Raw genomic sequence first — 24275 nt, forward strand, 5'->3', positions numbered from 1 at the left:
TGTATTATAGCTGCCATGACGTAAAGCATGAGTTTGGTTGCGGATTCGTAGTTAGTCGGAGACTAAAACATCTGGTATCCAGCTTCAGCCCAGTGAATGAAAGACTTGCTGCAATTCGAATAAAAGCTAAATTCTTCAACATCAGCTTTATTTGCGCTCATGCTCCCACTGAAGAAAAGGACGAACAGACCAAAGATATATTTTACGAGCGCTTAGAAGAAACATATGACCGTTGCCCTGCCCATGACATTAAAATCATTCTAGGCGATTTTAATGCCAAAATTGGAAAGGAGAATATCTTTGGCCCAACAGTCGGGAAATTCAGTCTCCACAGTGAAACATCTGACAATGGTATGAGGCTGATAGACTTTGCAGCTGCAAAAAACATGGTAGTTAGCAGTACCAGATTTAATCATCTCGATATTCATAAGGGCACCTGGCTGTCCCCAGATCAAAGAACAAGTAATCAAATTGATCATGTTGTGATAGATGGAAGACATTCATCCAGCGTGTTGGATGTACGATCGTTCCGAGGCGCAAACATTGATTCGGACCACTATCTTGTTGCAGCAAAGGTACGTACCCGTCTAAACGTTGCAAATAAAGCACGAACAGACACAACGCGGAAGTTGGACATCGATAGGCTGCAAACACAACAGATAGCCACAGCATATTCCACTCAACTAGCCCAATTGCTTAACGCGAGCACTCCTTGTCCCGATAACATAACAACACAATGGCAAAATATTGCCCACTCCATGCAAACAGCCGCAAAATCCATACTTGGTTTCCAGAGACCTCCACAAAGGAATTCATGGTATGACCAGGAGTGACGTGCTGCTACCGAAGATAAAAATGCGGCATATAGAGCTACTTTACAATCAGTAGCAACGCGTAGCGCACGAGAGAGATATCGGGAGAAAAGAAGAGAAGAGAAACGTCTTTTCCGCAAGAAAAAGAGAGAAATGGAAAAGCGGGAGTGTGAACAAATTGAGATATACAGGAGACAGAATGAAGTCCGAAAATTCTACCAAAGAGTGAAACATCAAACTGATGGCTTTTGGAACTGGAACATCCTCCTGTAGAGACCAGCAAGGTAATCTGGTAACTGACACAGATAGTGTGCTAAGGATATGGAAAGAGCACTTTTCCAAACCGTTGGTATCCAATAGTAGCGAAGGCGACAAAGATACCACAGATCCAATCCCAGAAGATGGTATTGAATGTATACCACCCAAGCCAAGTTGAGGTAAAGACAGCAATAAACCGGCAGAAGAACAATAAGGCAGCATGAGCTGATGGCCTACCAGCCGAGCTTTTTAAAACCGAAGGCGACACGCTGATAAGGTGTAGGCATCAGCTAGTTAGCTCCCTCTGGCAGGAAGAATGCGTACCCGACGATTGGAACCTGAGCATCCTGTGTCCCGTCTATAAGAAATGAGATAAGACTTTATGCTCCAACTATATGGGCATAAGTCTTCTCCCTATCGCCTATGGTCAACGAAATAATTGGACCATACCAATGCGGCTTTAGACCTGGCAAGTCCACCATTGACCAGATATTTACCCTGCGGCGAATCCTGGAGAAGACCCAAGAGATGCAGATCGACACCTACCACCTTTTTGTCGATTACACTGTGCAACATTTTTAAGGTCATCTTGTGCAAACAATTCTAACTGAGGATTTTTTGAAAGTACGTTCCCAAACGACAAGAAACCCTAGTTGGGTTTTTTTGTGTCAGATCCAGCTCCGATTTAATGGCCCCATCTAAACATGGTTAAATATTGAGTTTTTAAAGAAATTCGAATCTTCTTCTGACCTCTGAAGCAAGAATAAAATATTTGGAGAAATAATGAACCCGAAAATCTACTTGTTTTCCTCAAATTTCAAAATATATGCAAAAATTCCACAATTTTTATACATTTCGCACCGTATCTCCAAAACCGTTAATTTTTTCTGAATATTTTCTTTTGGAAAAATATTTCCTGGAATGTGATACACAACTCTTCAGAACATTTAATGACATGTAAAATGCCCCTAATAATTTAATAAAAATGTCAATAATGTGGTGAAATACGAAATGCGAAATGTAGAGAACTTTTTTTGGAAGATTTTTGCAAAAGGTTACTTGGTTCAACTCCCAATAGTTTAGCCGATACTGACCAGAATTTCAGCAATTATGTAAATTTTTCTATATTTTTTTCGATTTTGATGCCTTAAGCTGGGTACACATTGTCAGTTTTGTATGACAGCTTTGTTGTTGCTTGCTGGTGTGGCCGTTCATTTTTGTCATTCATCATGCAACCACAAAATATTTTGTGGTTGCTGGACGGTTGGACTGTTATCGATAATTGCAAAAAATCGTCATTCAAAACTGACAATGTGTACTGTACTTTAGATGGAGTTTTTCTTATATGGTCTGTACAGCATATAAGTTCTACTAGCTTAGGGCTACAATATTGCCAAATTCCTATTCGTTTCTGAGATAAAGGCCTAATAAATTCAAAAAAGTGTAGATTTAGCCCGGTTTAGATGAGGCCATAAAATCGGAACTGGATCTGACAGGACAAAACCCTACTAGGGTTTTTGTATCCTAAATATGTACTTACAAAAAATGCATACTAGAAGTTGTTTGCATTTTCAGTGTTGTATAGTGTTATAAAGCAGCCTTCGACAGCCCGCAACGTTCAAAGGTATTCCAAGCAATGTCTGAATTTGGTATCCCCGCAAAGCTCATTCGGCTTTGTAAAATGACTCTAACTGAAACAAGATCGTCAGTTAAAATAGGAAAGAACCTCTCCGAAGAGTTTTGTACCAAAAGAGGTTTCAGACAAGGAAACAGCCTTTCGTATGATCTTTTCAACATCCTGTTAGAAAAGGTTATACGAGAGGCAAACGTCAAAAGAAGTGGCACAATCTACACCAATAGCTACATGTTACTTGCTTATGCTGATGATATAGACATCATGGGACGAACAGTAAAAGAAGTAACTAATACCTTTATGAAAATCGAAGGAGAATCTGCTAAAGTGGGTCTGGCGGTAAACGGCGAGAAGACCAAGCTGATGGTGTCGACGCGCAATGCGTCCATTGAGATCGGACCAACTGTTGAAGTTGGTTCCTACAATTTTGAGGTAGTAAAAGACTTCGTATACCCCGGCACCGCCGTAAACACAACGAACAACATCAGTTGTGAAACAAAAAGAAGAATTTTATTGGCCAACAGATGCTACTTTGGCTTAAGCAAGCACTTTAAAAACAAAGCCACTCGTCAAACAAAAATAACGCTTTACAAAATACTGATACTACCCGTGCAAATGACCCTTCATCCAAGGCGTGGTATTCCAGAAAGCGAAGCACTAAACAGAGAGAATTGGGGATCTGTTCTTAGTTCGGTCTATGGAACAAATGTTCTGTAATTGGCCAGCTAAGTAAGTAAGTAAAAAAAGAGGACGTAAATCTCAAGATTTTTCACTGAAATCGTGGGTTAATCCATCTGATTTCTTTGGATCTCGATCCAGAATTTGTGTTTTTCTGCCAATATTGAGAAAATTACCAAAATATGGACCAAAATTGGTCATATTTTAACTTGTCCCGTATCCTAAAGAGGTAATTTTATTCATAGTCAGTTAAAATTTGCTAAAACACAGCATTTTAGCATCTAATTGGATGATTTTATTTTCTGTAGTTTTTACCCACATATTGGGTAAATACCTGGGTATTTACCCATTTGCACCCAATTTACTTATTTTAATGGGTATTTACCCATTTCCCATCTCTACGTATTACTTCATCTATTCATGTGTTAGATTGGAATATGAACTGTCGGTCCCGACCTTAGGCTACCTCTCACACAAAATTTGGGAAATATGCAGTTTGAGGACCAGTCTCGGATCCATTTGAACATTTTTGCAGAAGGTTGAGTTCAAGGTCCCTATTACAACGGTACATATTTTCCCGAAATAAGTCCACTCTTCCTGAGATAATGGCCCAAAAGCACAAAAAACCTGTCTGAATTAAACAAATTAAAATGGATAGTGTACAAGATAACTCTAAACATTTCCAAAATATATCTTCCAAACTTATTTTAACGTACCTACAGATTCTGCGAATTTTGAAGCAAATATATTTTATATATGGCATACTTATTGTGTTTGCTTTTTTTGTGGTCATCATGGCACAGCTGACTGATACATTCTTGCTTGTTATATTTACAGCGGAATGGTATAGACAATGACCACATTTTTAGAAGTTTTAAGTATTTGAATCAGGAAATGTCTGAAAAATTAGTTACGCTGAGGAGTTACATTTTTGTAAATGTGATATTTTTGTAGGAGGCTCGATGCCCGCTGTTTGGGTTAAATAACGCTTACACCAATCACTTAATCAAAAACTCTACGCCTTAATTTTAGACTATGCAAGTTTTTGCCGGAAACCCAATTTTGGAGACTTCTACCTTCACCATTGACTTCAACAAAAAATGCAAGTTGTGATGTGACCCTTGAGATGTCAACAAATCAAATATTAATAAAATCGTGTTTTTATTTGCACAGACATATTTGGCATCTCCTTCTTACTAAACATATGCCTTCGGGAATCCACTGTATATGTAGTGCATATGTATGTTTCGGTGACAAATAAACAACGAAAAGCAAATGTTATTCATTTAATTTATGTCAACGTACTTGTTGTTATTACTTTAACAACTGTTACATACAAACAAAATACGGGTATTGCTGTTTCATATGTGTACTTGAGTGTTATTATGGTTCAGAGTATGTTAAATGTTGTCGTTATTAGCTGCTGGTGTAGCTTCCCAGAAAATAAAAATAACAGCAACAACATCACAAAAATGTCTTAATGCGACATAAGACGAACCCCCCGAACTCAGAATAACATATCCAGCGTTTTCTCGTGCTTACTTATTCGAATCAAGTTAACTAAAATATTATTCATAAGTCTGATTGCTGTTGTTGTGTTTGTACGTACGTATGTTGTTGTGTATAACTGTGGCAGTACTTAGAAACTGACTGCTCGAACGACAGATTCAAGTACTGTGTGCGTAGGTAATTTTAAATATTATTGTGTGAGTGTGTGTCTTTTGAAAACATTGTTCCTTGTCAGCAATGCCAACAATTATTTTTGGCTGTTGCTTCCTAAGTACTGGCATATATAAATATGTATGTATACATATACACAGGTCTACATATATTTTTGCTTATACAGGTAGTCCTTAATTAGTATAAAATTCATTTAAGGTTATATGAGGGAAGCTATTTAACATCCAACCGGGTAGATGATGATGCCAAAAACCTTTTTAGAACTCATGAATATTCTTTCTTTCAGCACTTGGACCTGTTATCTTTTCCGTTTCCATGATTTGTTGCCTTAATAATGATTATGCCTTTGCATAAGCTCAACGTGCAAAGTACGTAAAAAGTTAAATGGCAAACGTATTAAGCACGGTGGGGGATAATAAATTCCGTTATAAAAACCTAATTTAATGCCTCATCTTGTAATTGTTTTATACTAGAAAATTATAATTTTGTGCCAGTTTTTAATTGGAGTAACATGTTTTTGATGAAATTATTTAACAAGTGAAATTAATTGCTGAAGTTATAAATTAAATAATATAAAATTAAAATTTCTTTGTAAGATGACGTAGTTGAGGGAAAGGGTAAAGTGACACTTATACAATTGGATACAAGATGGAGTGACGTAGGTATGGTAAGACAATATGCCACAGCCTTGTTTGACAAGTTGAAAGATTTATATTGGCCTCTTTTTCAGTTCAATGAACGCTGATCTTCCCATGGTGTCACATTTGTTGTAGGCAGTGGCTTAACATGGTGTGAGCACTATAAGTTTTTATTTTGGGAATATACAAGTACATATTTTTCATTGAAAGGATATTTTTGGACAATTTTGTACAATAAAAATAAAAAGGACTTTGGCCTACGTAAAATGTTTTAAAGAATTGCTGCTGAATTTGAAAGGATATTGGCTTCCATAAAATTGTTTTAAGAACTTCTGCTGATTTTCGTCTAAAGAATTATAATCTGCTGTATGAATTCATAAGGCCAAGTTTTTATCGAACGCATGCATCGATTTTCTAAATCTATGGGCGACATGGTCTATCTATATCGTCTGTATTCAACGTCTGGATAAAATTATAAAGATTTTAAGCAATCACATCCCAGCTTTGTACTATTTTCCTGCACCTTCTGCGTAAAATGGATCAATACAAGGCTACTATGTCAAACAATTAATCGAAGAACATCATCTGGATTAGCTTCATCATATATATAACAATTAAGTTTTATTTTAATTAATGGTTAATTAATTAAGTTAATTTTAAACTTCTCAACACATTTTATTCCCACTCAAATTATTCTTGTCAAGATTTTCAAGGTCCATTCTGCAAGCGCTTGTTGAAAAGGATAATGAAAACTGTAAGTATTACATGGAATATACATAAACGTATTTTAAATATTTAGTATAAAACAAATATGTTGAGTGGTCAAAACATTTAATCTTTTAAACGTAATACTGTTATTATTATTTTCTTGTTTACATTGATATACGATAAACATTCTATAATCCGTTATATTCGCGTTATATCAATCCAATCGCGTTATTTGTTAAATTATGCTAAAGAATTTATATTCACGGTTTATAATTGTAGATATTTTTTTACAATATTTTGTTAATAATCTTTGTTTGGAATTAAACGTTTAAAATGAATTTTTAAACAGATTTCAACTTATTTTACCACGAAATTGAAGGGCTATGTTAAAAGGCGTGTGTGCTGACAATATAAGTTAGAAAGTCGGCAAGGTTGGGTGGGTTATTGGCCTTTGGGAAGACAGACAACATCAATCTATCCCTTTATCATTTCTTTCCGAAATAAATAAGTTTCCCCCGTCAATTTGCATTTTTAAGATAATGCTACCTAAACATTTTAATTTTTCTTGGTCGACCTAGACTGATTCATTCCGGTAAGAGCACCCCCCATTATCCCTGAGCACAGCCGGAATAAAAGGTAGCGTTGGGCCGGAAGGAATAGGGTCTGTATGGAAGCGGGTCGTCACAATGGGGCAAGCTAAAAGTTCACTAGGGTATGAAAGATATCCAGCAACTGCCCTGACCGGCTTTTACATGCCAAGTGGACACTCATCCGTGGCGTCAACTGGGCAAATGTATATGTAAATTTCCTAGCAATTTTAATACCAAAATTGGAAAAGGAAAATGTCTTTGGCACATCAGTTGGAATTTCTATCCCCAAAGTAAAACATCTGACAACCGAAATTCATTGTGATAGACTTCGATCATACAGAAAAGTGGTAGTAAACAACAACAGATTTAAGAATGTCGACAATTATAAGGGAACCTGGAAAAACATCAAATATTTACAATAAGTACTTAAAACTGTTGTCCAAAAGAGTCCGCTGCATGTACACGGTGCGCCTGAACCAACTTTAAAGGGAAGATGCTTACACCTGGGAAGTTTTTGCGGATTCTGAAACTACAACGTTCGCGGTCAAAGTTCACATTTTTAGGTTTTCGCAATTTTGCTTGGAAATCGCAAGTCCAATGGAAAAGGGACTAGAGAAAATGTTGTAGCAGTGAAAACCTCAAAAAACCTAAAAATGTGGCTTGAACTTCTATATCTCAAAAATTTTAAAACATAGGAACAAATCATAAAGGTCACTCCCCTACAGAATTTTCACTGCTACAACATTTACCCATTTCATTGCAGTTTTTAAGCAAACGTTACACCTACCTATACGCCCGTTTAATTTTTTATTACCGCAAACCCTTATTATCAATAATAATTAATAAAATAAAACCAATGCTGCTTTTATTTCATTTTACATACATTCCCCTATCAATTATTTCCCCAATTCACTGAAAAATATTCATTAACACTACCCATCCTAATACACGGTTTACCCTCGGTACCTGGACAAAACTACACACAAGACACCACACTGGTGCCAACCAACAACAACCATAAAGCAGTTGCCTATTCGTCAACACTCCCCACCCTAGCATACGTTTGGCATCAAAGGCAAACATACATACGCACACCACACATCACTCTTGTTGACAACACATTCTAATTTCGCACCACCATTCATATTGCAGTCAACATGTTAACATTGATTCTGGTGCATTTTTTGACAACTCGCGCCACATGTGCTTCGCATTCACTTTGCAAGCGCATATATATATGATGTTCAGAATTTCACCATTGAGTTGGTCGAGAACCAGAGTTAGTACAAGTGAAGTGATGTGTGGCTTGACCGCAGTCGTAGTAACCTGTAAGTAACGAGTGTACTTGACCTTATCGTAGCCGGCTACCTGCTCTTTGCCAGCTCCCCCGCTCTTTGCTAGCTCAACCGCTCTTTGCCAGCTCAACCGCTCTTTGCCAGCTCAACCGCTCTTTGCCAGCTCAAAAACGCTCTTTGCCAGCTCAACCGCTCTTTGCCAGCTCAACCGCTCTTTGCCAGCTCCCCCGCTCTTTGCCAGCTCCCCCGCTCTTTGCCAGCTCAACCGCTCTTTGCCAGCTCACCCGCTCTTTGCCAGCTCACCCGCTCTTTGCCACCTCCCCCGCTCTTTGCCAGCTCCCCCGCTCTTTGCCAGCTCAAACGCTCTTTGCCAGCTCAAACGCTCTTCGCCAGCTCAACCGCTCTTTGCCAGCTCCCCCGCTCTTTGCCAGCTCAAACGCTCTTTGCCAGCTCAAACACCCAGCTCACCGCTTCGCCTCGTCAACGCTTGTAGCCAGCTACCCGCTCGCCGTCCAACGCTCGTAACCCGCTACTCGCTCGCATCCAGCTCCCCGCTTCGAACCGTCAACGCTTGTAGCCAACTACCCGCTCACCGTCCAACGCTCGTAGCCCGCTACTCACCCGCACCCAGCTCATCGCTTCGCCTCGTCAACGCTTGTAGCCAGCTACCCGCTCACCGTCCAACGCTCGTAACCCGCTACTCACCCACACCCGACTCACCGCTTCGCCTCGTCAACGCTTGTAGCCAGCTACCCTCTCACCGTCCAACGCTCGTAGCCCGCTACTCGCTGGTATCCAGCTCTCCGCTTCGAACCGTCAACGCTTGTAGCCAGCTACCCGCTCACCGTCCAACGCTCGCAGCCCGCTACTCGCTCGCATCCAGCTCCCCGCTTCGAACCGTCAACGCTTGTAGCCAACTACCCGCTCGCCGACCAACGCTCACATCCAGCTCATCGCTTCGTCCGGTCAACGTTTTTAGCCAGCTACTCGCTCACCAGTCGACGCTCGTAGCCCGCTGCTCGCCCCTCACTAATCCACCGTCAACGCTTGCTGTCAGCTACTCGCTCACCAGTCAACGCTCGTAGCCGGCCGTGATCAATTCCCCGCTCAACGCTTGTATCTAGCTACTCGCCCGTAACCATCTCGTTGCTCGCATCCAGCTCATCGCTCAGCAGCGCTCAACGCACGTAGCCAGCTACTCGCTCGCCATTCAGCGCTCGTAACCAGTTATCATCTCATTGGAAGACGCTCGTATTAAACCAGAACCAGACTAGTCAACGGCCCAGTGTGACTCCCAGCGTACCCGTGTACCAAAGCAGAGGAACCGAGGGTCCGATCTACCACCAGATTTGTCCAATTACATATATACAATCATATAGCTATCTGAATAACATTTAAATATCCAACCAAATCTGAAATTCCACTAACGTACTATTCATTACATTAACACCCCAGAGTTAAATAAAGAATTGAACTTATAAAACTCGTGTTATCACTTAAGGTTTGTGGGTCCTTGAGTTGACCCTGGAGACGACTGAGCTTACCTCAGCCTTAGACAAAACCACTCGTTATAAAACCTAAAAAAACGTAAAAATGTGACCTTTGACCGTGATTTTTTAGTTTTACACATTGCTGTTTCAGAATCCGCAAAAACCTTCCCAGGTTCAAGCGGTTTTCATTTAAAGTTAGTTTAGGCGCACCGTGCATGACATTGTTTTATAAGCAGTGCATTCATTGACCCAACTTGAACTTCTATATCACAAAAACGGCAAAACCTACGAAAATATCGTAAAGGGCAATCTTGCAGATACTTTTCACTGCTACTAGCTTTTTTAATCCCATTTCCATAGGACTTGCGGTTCCCAAACAAAATATTGAAAACCTAAAAATGTGAACTTTGACCTCTATTTATTTAAAAACCCCTAGGCAATTTTTTGTCTGTTTTTTTGATTGTTTCCATCTATGAACATTGTTCTTTGAGTAGTGGTTTCAGAATCCGCAGGTGAACGTGCCTTTGATTTAAATTTAGTTAAGACGCACCGTGTGTACTTCATATCTACAGTTGACGTTGACATTAGAAAGACAACAGTCGCTCTTCTTCCATAAATAAATATCCCTGAGGATGATTGTCGAAGACAATTGAAATATTGGAAATAAAATTTAATCAAACAAAATAAAACAACAATCTTTTTAATGACCTTCAGCCAAACTATCGCCAAACAAAAGTAATATTCAACAGGTCAACAATAATCAAAAACAACAATTTGCAATAATCTATACTTACAAAAGAGTTCAGTAATGATGACTCACTGACTGACTGATAATCAACGCCCAGGCTAAACGGCTGGAGCTAGAATCTTGAAATTTTGGGTGAGGGTTTCTCATGGTCCGAATAGGTCAGATAAAGCTCGGTTTTTGGAAATTCGAACTAGAACAGTACTAAAAGGTACTAAATATGGTACCCTTAGTATTAGGCAAACGCGAAGAGCTAGAATTCTGAAATTTGGAATGAGCTTCACTGATGGAGCGTTTGAAAGTTGTACCAAAGGGTTTTTGGAAATTCGAACTATATGTGTATGAAAAGTACTAAAAGTTACTAAATTTAGTACCATTTGGTATAACGTGAACGGACAGAGCTAAAATCTTGAAATTTGGAATGAAAATCAAGGTTTAGAAGATAAGTTGATATTAGGAGGTTTTGAAAATGTGTACTCATGTCTACGAATAGTACTAAATAGTACTAAATTTGGTAAAATGTGAATTTGGGCGAACCGATAAGGTTGGAATTCTGACATTTGGAATTACTATTACTGTTGGAGTGTATGTTTGTGATATGGAGGTAGTTTTCGAAATTCGTACATATGGGTACGGAAGGTACTAAATAGTACCAAATAAGGTACAATTTGGATTTGGGGGAACGGATAAACCTGGAATCCTGAAATTTAGAATTAGGATTACTGTCGGAGTGTAGGATAGAGGTATTTTGGAAATTCGTACTTTTGGATACGAAAAGTACTAAATGGTACCAAAATTGGTACAATATGAATTTAAGATCGGATAGAGCAGGAATAGTGAAATTTGAAATTATGATTACTATTGGAGTGTGGGATTGGGATACTTGTGAAAATATTTACTTATGGCTACGAAAAGTACTATATGGTACCAAATTTGGTACAATGTGGATTTCGGTGATCGGATACATTTGGAATAGAGGTAGGTTTGGAAATTCGGACCTATTGGAACAAAAAGTACTTAATGGTACTAAATTTGGTACAATTTGGATTACGGTTTTCGGATGCAACTGTAATCCTGAAATTTGGTATTAAGATTACTGTTGGCGTGTAGGATTGAGGTAGTTGTGGAAATTCGTACTCATGGGTACGAATTGTACAAAATATGGTACAACTTGGATTTTAGTGAACGGATATAGCTGGAATGCCGAGATTTGGAATAAGGACTGTACTCCTTATATGAAGTGTAGGATTGATAAAGTTTTGGAAATTTTTAGTTATCAGTGGGAAAAGTACTAAATGGTACTAAATTTGGTACAATTTGGATTGGAATCGTGAGATTCGGAATTTAAATTGATGTTGGAGTGTTGATAGATGTAGGTTTGGAAATTCGTACTTTGGATACGAATAGTACTAAATGGTACCAAATTTGGATTTGAGTACGAAAAGTACTAAATGGTACCAAATTTGGTACAATTTTAATTTGTGTGATCGGATACATTTGGAATCCTGAAATTCGGAATTACGATTACTGTTAGAGTGTTGATAAAAGTAGGTTTGGAAATTCGTACGTTGGATATGAAAATTACTAAATGGTACCAAATTTGGTATTATTGGAATTAAGATTACTATTGGCGTGTAGGTTTGAGGTAACTGTGGAAATTCGTACTCATGGGTACGAATAATACTAAAGTACAAAATTTGGTACAATTTGGATTTGGGTGAACGGATATAGCTGAAAACCCGAGATTTGAAATAAGGAGTACTGTTGGAGTGTAGCACTGATAAAGTTGTGAAAATTTGTAGTTATGGGTAGGATAAGTACTAAACGGTACTAAATATGGTACAATTTGGATTTCATTGATAGGATACATGTGGAATCGTGAAATTGGGAATTAAAATTGATGTTGGAGTGTTGATAGAGGTAGATTTAGAAATTCGTACTTTTGGATACGAATAGTACTAAATGGTACCAAATTTGGTTTTGAGTGATCGGATATGTCTGGAATCCTGAAATTTGGAATTAAGGTTATTGTTTGAACATAGCACTGAGATAGTTTTGAAAATTAGTACTTATGGGTACGAAAAGTACTAAATGGTACTAAATTTGGTACCATTTTGGATTTGTATGAACGGATAGAGCTGAAATCCTGAAATGTGGAATTAAGAGTGAAGAATTGAGGTAGTTTTCGAAAACCTTACTTATGGGTACGAAGAGTACGAAATGATACAGTTTGAAGTTGGATGAACGGATACATCTGGAATCTTGAGATTTAGAATTACGATAACTGTTTTTATTTTGTATTCAAGTTAGTGTAGGATTGAGACATGTCGTCGAAAAATGTGTTTTAAGTGTACTCAATTTGTTGGTTGTAGGGACTGTGCTGGAATCAGTATGTTTTGGAGTTAGAGTGAGTATTGCAACGTTTGTCTCACTGTTAATGTGTAAAGGTGAGATAAGGCTGATCTTTTTGAAAATCGAACTAAAAAGGGACGAACAGTACTAAAATAAATATTGATTAAAATTCGCCATTTTCATATTATATATTGTTATTTGTTTTTATGCCCTTTCAGCATACGAAGTAGCGGGCACCTTGCTAGTAACATATAAAGCCACAACATATGAAACTCAACTGACCCAGCACAGTGGCAAAGTATGGTCCCTTCCATGCAGCCCATTAACTCCAGTAACCTCTATCATATAACCCATGGTATGATCGTGAGTTTCCTGCTGCTATCAAAGTGAAGAATGTGGCCTACCTTCCAATCAATAGTAAAGCGTACTTCACGAGAGTGGTATTGCGAGAAAGGTAATCTTGTGCAAACAATTTGAACGTAGCATTTTTCGAACGTACAGAACCCAACGACAAAAATGGCATTACATATTTTGAACTAAAACGGAATATATATTCTTTCCTGTCAACAATTTAAGGCGGAGATATTTTGTGACCACTGAAACTACCTGTTATTCTGTCAAAAAATGTAGTTAAAATCCACAAAATACCGAAAATCGGGAGGTACCGTTATATGAGGGCTATGACTAAACAAGGACCTATGTTGACAGTTTTTGGTGGAGATGTTTGGTGATAACCAGGAACCTCAACTGTCAAACTACAGGTAGTTCGATCAAGAATTTTAGCTAAAATCCTCAAAATGCCGAAAATCGGGAAGTACCGCTATATGGGGGCTATACCAAAATATGGACCTATGTTGACGGTTTTTATTGGATAAACTTTGCGAGCACTGGGAACCCCAAACCCGAAATTACAGACAGTTCGGTCAAAAAATGTAGTTAAAATCCACAAAATACGGAAAATCGGGAGGTGCCGTTATATGGGGGCTATAACTAAACATGGACGTATGTTGACAGTTTTTGGTGGAGATGTTTTGTGATTACTAGGAACCTCAACTGCCAATTTAGAGGTAGTTCGATCGAAAATTTAGCTAAAATCCTCCAAATTCCGAAAATCGGGAGGTACCGCTATATGGTGGCTATACCAAAACATGGACCTATGTTGACGGTTTTTATTGGATATACTCTGTGAGCACTGGGAACCCCAAACCTGAAATTACAGATAGTTCGTTCAAAAAATGTAGTTAAAATCCACAAAATACCACAAAAATCGGTAGGTACCGTTATATAGGGGCTCTACCAAAACATGCACCTATGTTGACAGTTTTTGGTGGAGATATTTTGTGATTACTAGGAACCTCAACTGCCAAATTACAGGTAGTTCGGTCAAAAATGTTAGCTAATATCCTCAATATACCTGTAATCGGGAGCTACCATTATATGGGGGATATACCAAAAAGTGTTCCGATATAGCCATCTTCGAACTTGACCTGCCTTTGGAAAAAAGACGCTCGGGTGCAAAAGTATAGCGCTCTTGCTCAGTTATTGCGAACGCTAGAGTGATTACAACAGACGGAAGACAGACAGACTGACATGGCTAGATCGTCTTAGAATTTTATCCTGATCAAGAATATCAAATTGCGTAATTATTCAAGCTCGAGGTCATGTTTAATTTTTAAAAATTTTCTTTATTCATCGATATTTCGCAATTTCGTGAATTGCATCTTCAGGATGATCTACAATAACAAGAAAGATACCAAGATTGTAGATCATCCTGAAGATGCAATTCACGAAATTGCGAAATATCGATTAATAAAGAAAATTTTTAAATATTAAACATGACCTCGAGCTTAAATAATTACTCAATTTAATAACATAAAAAGGTCGATAATACACAAAATCTGATCAAGAATATATAAACTTTATATGGTCGCAAACGATGTGTTACCTATGGTGGAGGGTATACAAATATTATTAAAGTTTGGTCCCAATTGGTTAATCCCTTCGAGAGTTATCGTACGCACCCTGTGTCTAAAACCTTTGGGAATATATACGTTCAAAAATGTGTCATACCGAAGTAATTGATTCAAATAATTTGGTGTAGATTTATCCCTGTCCGTCCATAAGTTTGGGTGGTGGGCACTGCGTAATATTTTGCCCAAACTTGGATCAAATAAATAGTTTTAACATGTGGATTCATTGCTTCGAGAAAAAAAACCTTTGGAGATGAGGTATATGGATCCACTCCTTCAGGTTCTTCCCCCACAAAAGTTCAAATATTTTGACTTAATTACAGGTTGAGACTTAAGTATAGTACACATTGACAAGCAAAACTGACAGTCATCGAGGTCTATTTCGTGAATATCAAAGCCTAATTGAAAAAATTCTTTTATAATCTCTAAATAATATCGTAAATATTGTATTTCAAACGTTTTTAGCTAAATAAAAGTTGTTATTTGCCGGAAAATTGTCCTTAAAGTACGTTGACTGTCAGTTTTGACTGTTAGTGTGTACTCCCCTTTACCCATATGGAATCTTACCAAACTTTTCGTATCGAACGTCATTATGTAATTTAAAAAATTATGAAAACTTTTACCCGAATTTTCTCATAAAATTAATTGGCAACTATCTAAATTTATTGGAACCGTTAAAAAATTTTATTATTTAAAACCACTTTTTTTGCTTCTGTTCTTTATGTCACAGGCTGAGGGAATATTACTGTTAGCAAAGTCGACTAATACGATTTCGCTTGTTATCAATGTGAAAGTTGTTCGTCCACGAATAGAAAATGCCAATAGTAAATGCATGATATAAACAAATGTTAGTGTTAACAGAGTGAAGTGCTATATAAAAAGAGTTTCAAGTAATTTATCACCCACATAAAAGTGACGCCTTATCACTTAACACTTTTTTTTTTGTGAAATTACTTTTAAACCATAAAAGTGGGCAATTTTTACAAATATAAGATTTTAACAAAACTATCGACAACATTTCACTCCTATCTATTTTTAGTTTCTGGGGGTGGATGGAGAATAACACAAATCATAGATCCTGACTTAACGGCAAGGGAGTGTTGCTTTTTATTTCTTCCCCCTTTGTTTATGATTACGAAAAAAACTTTCAAGACAGATATCAGAAATAAAGATTTGTGCTTGTAACACAATTACAATCTCATTCCCCCTGATGCCAATTAAACCTTTTAAAGTTTGTTGCTCTATTTATGGCAGTGCGTATAAGAAGGGACGTTTTGGATGAGAGGGCTACTTTTTACTATTGACTTGAAAGTTTGTAAGATTTTATTTTCATTGTGCAAACACAAACAACAACAACGATAACATCATTGTCCTTGTATTCAGTCATAAAATGGAATGTAAAGTACGGTACAACCACTGTAAAATATTGAAATATTTTCAGGCGAATTCATGCTTCCATCGTTTAATTCTATATACTTATCTTGTTCTTTTTTTCTTCTTTTTTAAGTTACGGCTAGCTCTCTGAATTGAAGGTTTTTCGAAAAAGAATGAGCAATAACAACAACAACCACAACTTTACTGTTTACTATATTAAAGTTTATAAGCTTTCTTGTGCGAACCAATATTATTTTGATGTTACAGTAGTTTGTTTTTTTCATCTTTCTACTTCTACGTATTTCTTCTTCTTCTCATACTCGGCGTACAGGATTTTTGAAGTACAATAAAACATTACCCGCATAACAGTACGTAGAGTTCATACGCTTTTGGCGGCGGCAATATACAAAAAAAAGAAACGCAAACATAAACTTTATTGAAGTAAATTCTAAAGTTTTCTCATTTGTATGCCAAAGCGGATTGCTGCAACAGAAAAATGCTTTGAACAGCAGTTGCAGAACAATATGAAGTAAATACAATACTTCCTAAAAGTGGGTGGGAGGCACTTTCGTACTTATTTTCATTAGTGGTCTTTAAAAATTTTATAAAATAAGTAATAACAATCAGAATTCAGTTTTTAATAAATTTTAGTTTGAAATTAATGACTGATATGAATGTAGGTGTTTAACAAATTTTGGATGGTATTAATTAAAATGAATAAAAATAAATTCTGGACAAGTCTCACCACTCACAAAAAAGCCCAATCTGCACTGCATATAATCACAATCTATCGGAGAAGTACAATGCCAATGACATTGTTAATCGTTTTGAGTTATGTCATAAGATGAGTTAAGATGTGATTTAAAACTAGTAAAAAGTATCAGTCGGCTTAGTCGATTGTGACATAAAGAAGCATACCCAATGTTGGCTGCTTTCCCAATACAAAAATCATTTACTCAATCAAGATTTTCCTGACAATTATGAAGCAGCCAACATTTCCCCAGACAGCTGGAGAGAGGCAAACGGACGGACATGGTTAACTGAACTTCAACTATCGGATTTGGTGATCGTATCAAAACTAACAGTATAAACACTCCAGATGTAGCGTAGATAAATGTATCAACCAGGGTTTCGGAGTGGAGGTATTTTTGGCTCGACTCCGAATCCAAAGGAGTTTTTTCACGACTCCGGCTCCGACTCCGGGCCGACTCCGAGAGTAAACTCCTATACCACTAAAAATTAATAAAATATTCACAAATTGTTAACTCTTTCCTATATTTTGGCCTATATAGGCTAATGTGTTAGTTTTTCCTTTCGATATTGTCGTGTTTTCATTGTCCTTTATGACTTTTACCCGACCCTTTCTCATGAAAACTCTATGATTATGTATTTCATTGAATTTCGTATATGAAATTGATTATGTAGAAAACTCGGATACACATGAACTATATCTTTTCCTGGTGGACAGATCCGGTTATTTGAATGTCTACATCTAAAGCCATCATTAATCCTAGAAGAAAGATTCGCCGTTTGTCAGACTTCTGAGTTATGGCGGGATGAATCTGTCTTTGACCAACAACGTCTTAAAATGATGAAATAATATCTCCAAACAGATAAACAGATAAAGCTATTTTCTCAATAATTGATGGGGATCAATCAAAAAATTCATTATGACGACTTAGAAATTTCAGCTATGGGATCCTTTGGGGTTCTCAATTGTGGCTTTCATTCCGAAAGGTATTCAGTAAGATTTCCCTAGAGACCACAATGTCTTCAATAGAACCCAAGGATGACTTCGCATAAAAAACCAGAAGAGAATACCAATAGACTTTTGACGAAAGAGGTTAAAGGTCCAATCTTAATTCGATTGTCATAGATCTGTACTTTTGTTTGCAAAAATGTAAAGAATTAATTGGATCAACAAAATAGGGATGAAAAGACTACACTTCAGAGAATAGTAAATATCCTGTGAATTGTCCTTTAAGTTAGTATAATATACCGTTTGCATATTTGTTTTCTTATACGTTTCTTTTAAATTAAATAATGATTTAAAAAAATGTTCTTGTTCCAAATTTTATGTTATATTTCTATAACGTGGACAAAATTTCGCCCGGAGTCGGAGTCGAGATATTTTTTTCGACTCAGACTCCGACTCCAGCAAAATTGCTCGACTCCGACTCGTAGACTCCAAAACCCTGGTACCAACAGATCTATTCACGAGGTATGGACTTGGTCTCGAATAAAATACAAAAATATTTTTTTCTATTTGTTTTTTTTTTCTATTTTCATATGGTTTTTACAGAGTTCAACTTGCTCAAGGCGCGATTCTCTGGAACCGTTAGTCAAAAAAAAAGAAAGATCTGAAAATGTACTGAAATGTTTTCCTGACGAGCAGCATCAACACAGCAAAAATTAAAGGAAATCAAAAACCGTTTGTTTAAAAAGTGTCCCATAAGGCACCAAATGACTATTTGATCGAACAATTTTTTATTGATCCATTTTAAAATACAGGTAGAATAGGATAAGTCGATCGGACAAAAATTGTGATTTGTATGTAACATCGAAATTTGAACCGCGGTTTTCCCAAAATTGCAATTTGGAATGCGGTGCCCACTGTAGCTCGAAAACCGATGATCCGATCTTTATATGTTACGTATACGTATAACAAGTAAGAACGGCGTTAAGTTCGTCCAGGCCGAACTTGTTATACCCTCCACCGCGAGTTGTATTAAAGTAAAATGGAACAATAAGTTTCCTTTCGTTTATAAAGAATTCTAAATACCAAATTTCAACAAGTTCGGTAAAACAATGTGGCTAACCTTCAAAATACCGAAATTCGGGAGGTACCGTTCCATGGGGGTTATATCAATATGGACAAAATATTCCGATGGCTAAATTTTGGACCAAATCGGCTCATTGTTTGAGAGTTATCGTGCGCACCAGCTAGACAGACAGACACATCGTAAAATTTCTACCATACTTAGATGATGTTCCAATATAAACTCATTCCGTCAACACCTTCGGGTATGTCCCACACAAAATTTCGGAAAGTTCAGTTTAGGATCAGCTCTGGAATCACTCTGATTTTTGTTGAAAAAATTGTATTCACTGCCCTTCCACACGACAGTACAAGTTTCATCAGGGGGCAAGTCCATACTTCCTGACAAAATAGGCTGATACTTCCCGCAAGATAATTCTCGAACGGATCTGCCGATTCGGTCCAAAATGTGGACTTTGTACTATTTTGTCCAAACTTAGTTTTAGTTTGAAAATCCACTCCACTCCTTCAATTTTCTGAGGAACATTTTTGCAGAACATTTCGAAGCTGACAAACATCACCATGTGGTACTTTTATAGCGGTTCTTAAAATAAAGGACGAAAAGGACAATGAAGGAAGCGAGTTAGAAGGTCGAAATGCTAAACGAAAAAAAATTTTCATTTAATTTGACTGAGGACAAGTCATCTTAAAAATAAGCTTAAACAGCAGCGAACAAAGATATAACGCTGGTTCCAGACGGCTCATAGGGTCTCCAGCAAATTATTCATCACGTTATAACTAAGAAGTTCGACTCACGGCGGATCTGTCCTTTGGGGTATATATGGGGTATGTATATACCCAACAAGGGCTTTCATGCCCAAACGGAATTTTCCACTCCCAGACTTTGAGCTCCTTTTTGTTGCACAGTGTTACCACTGTAAAAGTTTTGTCAGGGGCAAGTCCATACTTCTTAAGAAAACAGTCCGAAAGGTGTAAAAACCCCTATGGCAGAGCCCGATAACTCTCGATCTGATCAATCAATTTGGTCCAAAATTTGGCCTTTGTAAATACCGATGGTCCTGTTGTAAATGCCGATGGTCCTGTTGTATACCGATGGTCCTATTTACAACGATATTATGTTTTCCGTGGACAAGTTCATGCTTCCTGCATACTGGTCCAAAATTTATACGATGACCCACTGAAATGACTAGTGGGCCTGATATCTATCTACAAAAAATCACTTCCAAGATAAGATTCACTTCCGTAATAGACTATGTCGGTCCATTCCTTCAAGTATCTCCTCCGCAACTCCTTTCAAGTTTAATCCTAATCCACATCCAAGTTCAAATGTCTATAAAGGACCACAAAATTCTGAAAAGACCCTGAATACACTTGAACTGTCCGTAGATGAAAATTCACATAGTCTAAAGGTATATCTCTGTTGGCATAGCCGACTGATACGTTTTTATACCCTCCACCATATGTAGGGTATAATTAAATTTGTCATTCCGTTTGTAACACATCGAAATATTCGTCGGAGACCCTATAAAGTATATATATTTTTGATCAGCATACAATTCTATGTCGATTTGGCCATGTCCGTCTGTCCGTCCGTCCGTCCGTCCCTCCGTCTGTCTGTTGAAATCAAGATACAGCTCGCAATTTTAAAGATAGAGAGTCAAAATTTGGGACAGAAGTTTTTATTACTTGCAGGATGGTTGGTATTGAAAATGGGATATATCGGTCCACGTTTTGATATAGCCCCCATAGAACGGTACCTCCCGATTTTCGGTATTTTTAAGGTTTTAGCTTCATTACTTTACCAAAATGGCTGAAATTTGGTACGTAGTCTTTTTTAGGAGTATAAAACTTTCTCCCAGAATTTTGTCGGTATCGGTCCACACCTTCATATAGCCCCCATAGAACGGTACCTCCCGATTTTCGGTATTTTTAAGGTTTTAGCTTCATTATCCTACCAAAATGGCTGAAATTTGGTACGTAGACTTCTTTAAGGGTATAAAACTTTTCCCCAGATTTTGTCGGTATCGGTCCACACCTTCATATAGCCCCCATAGAACGGTACCTCCCGATTTTCGGTATTTTTAAGGTTTTAGCTTCATTATCCTACCAAAATGGCTGAAATTTGGTACGTAGTCTTCTTTAGGAGTACAAAACTTTCCCCCAGAATTTTGTCGGTATCGGTCCACACCTTCATATAGCCCCCATAGAACGGTACCTCCCGATTTTCGGTATTTTGAACGTTGTGGCTTCAATTATCCCCCGAAATGGCTGAAATTTGGTATTTAGACTTCGTTGGGGGTACTCAAACTTCCCCTTTAAATTTGTCGGTATAGGCCCACGCCTTCATATAGCCCCCATGGAAAAGTTCCTCCCAATTTTTCGTATTTTGAAGGTTGTGTCTTCAATATTCCACCAAAATGGCTGAAAATTGGTATTTAGTCTTCAATGTGATATAAAACTGTTCGCCAGAAATATGTCTGTACAGGTCCACGCTTTCATATTGCCCCATTTCTATAGGTATAGGTCCACGTTTCGATATAGCCCCCATAGAACGGTACCTCCGGATTTTCATTATACTGAAGATTGTGACGTCAATATCCAACCGAAATGCCTGAAATTCGTTATTTCGTATTCCAAGAGTTATAAAATATTCCAGAAGAGTATTATCAGTATAGGTCCACGTCTTCCTATATCCCCATAGAAACTTACTTCTTGATTTTTGGTATTTTTTTAGTTTTAGCTACAATCTCTTACCGAAATATAGGAAATTTGGTATTTAGTCTTCTTTGAGCCTAAAAACTTTCGTCAGAAATTTGTCGGTATAGATCGACGTTTTGAAATAGCCCCCCTAGAATGGTGCCTCACATTATTTTACAGAAATTGCAGAAATTTAGTATTAAGTCTTCTTCATACACGAAAGGAAACTAATTATTCCATTTTACTTCAATACAACTTGTGGTGGAGGGTATAACAAATTCGGCCCGGCCGAACTTAACGCCGCACAATGGTTCAGGAATCGATTTTCCTGGCCAAAAATCAACATTTTGTTTTGTCAAAGATATTTAGTTTTTATATGGGATTCGATAGTAAACATATTGAAACTAAGGAAACCAAAAAATTATGCCCAAATATTGGAAGGTGTGGGCGTGGCGTGCCACTAAAGACGAGCATTTTCCCCATTTTTGGGAAATACGTAATTTTTGCAAATTTCTGGAGAAAGACGAAGCTATTTCTCTGAAACTATAACAGTTATTGTATTCATTGTTTTTTTGTAAGGTAGGATTGTGGCCTTTAAAAATCGTTTTAGTAAATTACTGTAGCGTTTACACAACGTGATCTATTTTATTTTTCCTCGGGTACTAAATTTTATGAAATTCCAAATTTAGTGGACTAGAACTTTTGTGGAACAACATGGAACAAAGTTCTGTTTCCACAGATAGTAGCCCGAGAGTCTGATCTTTCAGCCCATATATACTTTTGTATCCGTCCCATTCCGTCCGTTTAACACTTTTTTCAATTTATTGAAATTACATGGGTAAAAATGTGTGTTTTTCTATACTGTTTCCATATGAATTACGGTTTTTTGACACAAATTACAACTTTTTTGAGTATATGAGTTTTTATACGAGTTATATAAGTTTTATTAAAACCCATGGAGAATTTTTTACACCCAGTTTATGTATTTCGAAACGAAAATGTGTGCGCATGAAACACACCCAAACTTTTGTTTTTGAAATACTATTGCCTTTGCTTTTGCTTCAAAACAAAAAACAAATTTGAAAAACACACTCAAATTTGGTAGTTTTTCTTGCGCATTCATTTTCTTATCGACATACATGAACAGGCCCTTAATTTTTGAAAAAATTAAAATTTTTTTGTAATTTTTTTTTTACAAATTTAAAAAAAAAAAATTTCGAAATTTTTTTTATTTTTTTTGGTAATTATTTTGTTTATTTGTTGGTGTTTGGCCATCTTTAATACATAGGAAGATATAAAAACCACAAAAACACTCATATTTTGATGAAAAATAGTTAAAAAACTCAAAAGTTTAACTTTGACATTGAATTTCTCTGCAACTACCGGACCGAACTTTACCGCTTATAATTCATCTGCGTTATTATATTATATGATTGTGTTATCTGTCTAACAAAAAAAGAATTATGAATATATCTCTATCCGTTCAAAAGTTACAGAATTTTGACCAGGAAAAAACGATTCTGAACCACTGTGCGCCGTTCTTACTTGTTACTTGTTAGACTTTTGTTTCCAATTGACCAAATTCTTTTGAAAATCAATTTTTAGTGCTTCCAAATAACAAATAAATAACAATTGTTTAATTATATTTTAATAAAATCCATACCATACTGTAAAAACAACACCTATATTAAATTTCTCTCCTAATTAATTGGAAATATTTTCCTACATTCATTTATTATTATTACATTTTTTAAATAAAATTCCATTTTAGTGGATCTCTTTGTGAAGAACCCTCAAACAGCCAAATATTAAAAAAAACGTATATTCATTGAAAAAAAAAGAAAACTCAATTGAAATGGTTTACAAACTCACCCAGATTTCCTGTGATAAAGGATTCATAAAACTGAATACACCCGGTGTTTGTTTGAGTGGTTTTTTAATCATTATCGAGATGCCCAGCGACATAAATGGTTTACTAAAATCAATGACACGTTCACGTTCGGCAGTAATTGTCATGGCAGCAATGGCAATATCCGCTTCCTGTAATAAATAAAGAGACACACACATACGCACATGTGAATAAAACGATTTTCGTGCACACTCAATATTCAGAGGCAAAAAAGAAAAAAATCCAGAGAGATGTGTGAAAAATATATTTTTATATACAAACAAATTAAAACAACCAAAGGCAAATATATTGAGGGGGAAAAAGGTGTAAAGCTTCCGTTGATACCACACAAAGGTAAAAAGCAATGCAAATAATGAAAACACAATTTGATACCGTACTTACCCTTCGTACCAATTCGCCCACCATACCATCCCAACCACCTTGGATTTTGGGATTTTCGGAACCATACAAATTATCCTTAACCAAACGCATTTCATCTGCAGCAGGGAAAATTTACAAAAGCATCGATAATGTTTGAGAAACAACATTAAAGAGAAAAGAGAAGATAGGGAAGAAAAAACCGGCCAAGTGTTAATGATGGATGTTTAAATTAAACAAAATTAATGAAAAAAAGGATGTGGGGATATCAGCAGCGCGACCACACGTGCCAACACCTTGCGCACTCACT

General features: G+C 37.0%; 1 protein-coding gene across 3 annotated transcripts in view; it reads right to left on the bottom strand.

The window, feature by feature from the left end:
* The window catches only part of GluRIB (Glutamate receptor IB), a 323616-nt gene that overhangs the window by 60378 nt on the left and 238963 nt on the right, over positions 1-24275 (bottom strand). For all 3 annotated transcript variants that reach the window (XM_073983938.1, XM_073983939.1, XM_073983937.1), the window contains exons 10-11: positions 23990-24084; positions 23572-23739 (exon numbers count right to left, since the gene is read on the bottom strand). In XM_073983938.1, the coding sequence (XP_073840039.1) occupies positions 23572-23739; positions 23990-24084 (263 nt within the window). The remainder of the gene's footprint in view (positions 1-23571; positions 23740-23989; positions 24085-24275) is intronic.

Source organism: Musca autumnalis, unplaced genomic scaffold (assembly GCF_047663935.1).
Source record: "Musca autumnalis isolate F117 unplaced genomic scaffold, ASM4766393v1 scaffold_4, whole genome shotgun sequence".
NCBI classification, from domain to species: Eukaryota; Metazoa; Arthropoda; class Insecta; order Diptera; family Muscidae; genus Musca; species Musca autumnalis.